The sequence below is a fragment of the Micropterus dolomieu genome, linkage group LG12 (assembly GCF_021292245.1).
Source record: "Micropterus dolomieu isolate WLL.071019.BEF.003 ecotype Adirondacks linkage group LG12, ASM2129224v1, whole genome shotgun sequence".
Taxonomy (NCBI): domain Eukaryota; kingdom Metazoa; phylum Chordata; class Actinopteri; order Centrarchiformes; family Centrarchidae; genus Micropterus; species Micropterus dolomieu.
Window position 1 is genome coordinate 35,923,122 of NC_060161.1, and position 3,495 is coordinate 35,926,616.

Consider the following 3,495-nt stretch of genomic DNA (forward strand, 5'->3'; position numbering starts at 1 on the left):
AGATGATGATCAATAACCTCCAGATAATGTAGACGTATCAATAACAGCGATCAGTAACAGAGCGTGACTTGTGTCCCATCGTCTGCCTGGTAACAGATGATCAATAACCTCCAGATAATGTAGACGTATCAATATCAGCGATCAGTAACAGAGTGTGACTTGTGTCCCATCGTCTGCCTGGTAACAGATGATGATCAGGTCATGTGATCCTTCCTCTGCTTCTTCCAGCAGCTCTCAGTCAGACTCTCTCAGTGTTTGTCAGGTCAACAGAGGAACATGGCTTCATCCTTTCTCAGCTTCTCCCTCCTCTTCATCAGCCTCCACGCAGCAGGTACCATCAATACTCTGATCAATACTCTGATTACTGATCAATACTCTGATCAATACACTGATCACTGATTAATACATTGATCAACAATCTGATCGTTCATCAATAGTCTGATCTTTGTTCTTCAGATGGATTTATGGAATATGTAGTGACCCGCTGTGAGTTTAACTCCACTGAGCTGAAGGACATCGAGTACATCAGCTCTTACTATTACAACAAGAAGGAGTACGCCAGGTTCAGCAGCAGTGTGGGTCAGTATGTTGGATACACTGAGTGGGGACTGAAGAACGCTGATAACTGGAACAAAGATGCTTCAATAATGGCTCAGCAGAGAGGTGAGAAGGAGAGGGTCTGCCTAAACAACGTTGGGATCGACTACCAGGCTGCTCTGACTAAGTCAGGTGAGTTTGTTTCTGTAACATCCAACAGCATCAGATCATCATGTTATTGATTACTTATTGATTCATTAACACTCTGACTGAACCAACCTCAGCTCTGATTTATATATTTATATTGATCATCATGCACAGAAGATGTTTATAATATTATCTGATTTTACACAGCAGTTTGTTCTGAGTTACAAACGTTATGAAATATAATACCAGACTAATGTTCATGTTCCTTCAACACATCAGAATAAAGTCTTTGTCGCCTCCTGGTGGAGAAACTCTGCTGCTGCTACTACTGATGATAAAATAGCGTTAAATTGATTAACATTAAATATCACTAACATCGCTGCCAAGATCGACGACCCCACAGATCTTTTTACAGTAAGCAGTCATTTGTTTTACCTGCCCAGGTAAATGTTTATGTTAATTTCAAATGTGTTCAGTTTTATTTATGTTGCGCCAAAGTCATCTCATTGCACTTTTGATATAGAGCAGGTCTGACCGTACTCTGTTTAATATTATTTACGGAGAACCAGTTCCCCAGCAGTGTATTCTGCTGCTTTATTGAACCCAGATTACATTTCATTCACAGTCAACGTGAGCAGCAGGAAAGGAGATATTAGAGATTAGAAGTAGGAATTAGAGATGAAGATGTGCAGCAGAATGACGTCTTTAAAAAGTGCAACATATCACCTGTTGTTCATTTAGTACTTTTACTTTTAAATTCATCCAGCCAGAGGGAACGATCACCAACTGTTCGCTGCGCCGGTCGGAATAGCGACACAACCCATTGTAGGTATCGTAGAGGGAATGGGGCGTTGGGGCGTACAGGGACAGGAGATCACGGACGGTCGGTCGGTCAATATATCGTTAATGTTTGATTTAATTCCTTAGAATCCTGAACTAATTAACACTTAATTTTACTGAAAGATCTTTATTTTGTTGAGGGAAACATTTAATGATATTCTTTTAAAAAACAAGTTATCATAATAATTCTGAATGTTGTACGTCAGATTTTTGAAGCGACATTTATTGGACGCTTTTATCCAAAGGGACTTACATTTACACGTCAGAGGTCGCACGCCTCTGGAGCAACGAGGGGTTAAGTGTCTTGCTCAGGGTCACAGTGGGGGGATTGAACCCAGGTCTCTCACACCAAAGGCATGTGTCTTACCCACTGCACCATCCACAGTTTGGCATCAAGTGTCACATTCTGACCATAAAGAAAAGTTGAAAACTACAATTAACCATCTGGTTTCTTCAGTTCACGTGATAACAGTGTTTTGCTATATCGCCCAGCCCTAAGGTCACATGATCAGAGCAGACGGCACCGGGCTAACCTGGAGGTTTCCATGGTAACAGATACCAGTGAGAACCAGTGTGTCGTGATGTTGTTCCTCACTGAACGACTCAGCTCACGTATCCAAACTGTATTATTAATATTAGACAACAACTAGTACTAATACTGCAGGCGGTACTACTGCTACTACCTCATAATACCATAAAGTTAAAATAAACTCTGTGTTGCAGCTGAGCCCTACGTCAGGCTGCGCTCCGAGACGCCCTCTGGTGGTAAACATCCCTCCATGTTGGTCTGCAGCGTCTTCAGCTTCTACCCCAAACAGATCAGAGTGGGCTGGCTCAGAGACGGACAGGAAGTCACCTCTGATGTCACTTCCACTGATGAGCTGGCAGACGGGGACTGGTACTACCAGGTCCACTCTCACCTGGAGTACACGCCCAGGTGAGTCCAGGTCCAGGTCCAGGTCCAGGTCTGTCAGTAAGTGTGGCAGAAAGTCTGACGTGCTGGTTTGTGTTGAATCAGGTCTGGAGAGAAGATCTCCTGTGTGGTGGAGCACGCCAGCCTGAAGGAACCTCTGGTGACTGACTGGGGTAAATACCTGTCTGTCTGCTCACCTGTCTGTCTGTTCACCTGTCTGTCTGTTCACCTGTCTGTCTGCTCACCTGTCTGTCTGCTCACCTGTCTGTCTGCTCACCTGTCTGTCTGCTCACCTGTCTGTCTGCTCACCTGTCTGTCTGCTCACCTGTCTGTCTGCTCGTCTGTCTGATTACCTGTCTGTCTGCTCGTCTGTCTGCTCACCTGTCTGCCTGTTCACCTGTCTGTCTCTCTACCTGTCTGTCTCTCTACCTGTCTGTCTCTCTACCTGTCTGTCTCTCTACCTGTCTGTCTTCAGACCCGTCCCTGCCTGAGTCTGAGAGAAACAAGATCGCCATCGGAGCCTCAGGACTGATCCTGGGTCTGATCTTATCTCTGGCTGGATTCATCTACTACAAGAGGAAGGCCCGAGGTCAGACCAGTACACACAGTCTGAAACCAGTTTACACCAGTACACACAGTCTGAAACCAGATTACACCAGTACACACAGTCTGAAACCAGGTTACACCAGTACACACAGTCTGAAACCAGTTTACACCAGTACACACAGTCTGAAACCAGTTTACACCAGTACACACAGTCTGAAACCAGGTTACACCAGTACACACAGTCTGAAACCAGGTTACACCAGTACACACAGTCTGAAACCAGGTTACACCAGTACACACAGTCTGAAACCAGTTTACACCAGTACACACAGTCTGAAACCAGGTTACACCAGTACACACAGTCTGAAACCAGTTTACACCAGTACACAGAGTCTGAAACCAGTTTACACCAGTACACACAGTCTGAAACCAGTTTACACCAGTTTACACAGTCTGAAACCAGTTTACACCAGTACACAGAGTCTGAAACCAGTTTACACCAGTACACAGAG

General features: G+C 44.7%; 1 protein-coding gene across 4 annotated transcripts in view; it reads left to right on the plus strand.

Annotated features, from left to right (window-relative positions):
* Window positions 1-3,495, plus strand: part of LOC123980308 (H-2 class II histocompatibility antigen, E-S beta chain-like) — a 236,945-nt gene that overhangs the window by 198,264 nt on the left and 35,186 nt on the right. For all 4 annotated transcript variants that reach the window (XM_046064631.1, XM_046064629.1, XM_046064630.1 and 1 more), the window contains exons 2-6: window positions 229-331; window positions 457-729; window positions 2,248-2,461; window positions 2,543-2,610; window positions 2,913-3,026. In XM_046064631.1, coding sequence (XP_045920587.1) covers window positions 229-331; window positions 457-729; window positions 2,248-2,461; window positions 2,543-2,610; window positions 2,913-3,026 — 772 coding nt within the window. The remainder of the gene's footprint in view (window positions 1-228; window positions 332-456; window positions 730-2,247; window positions 2,462-2,542; window positions 2,611-2,912; window positions 3,027-3,495) is intronic.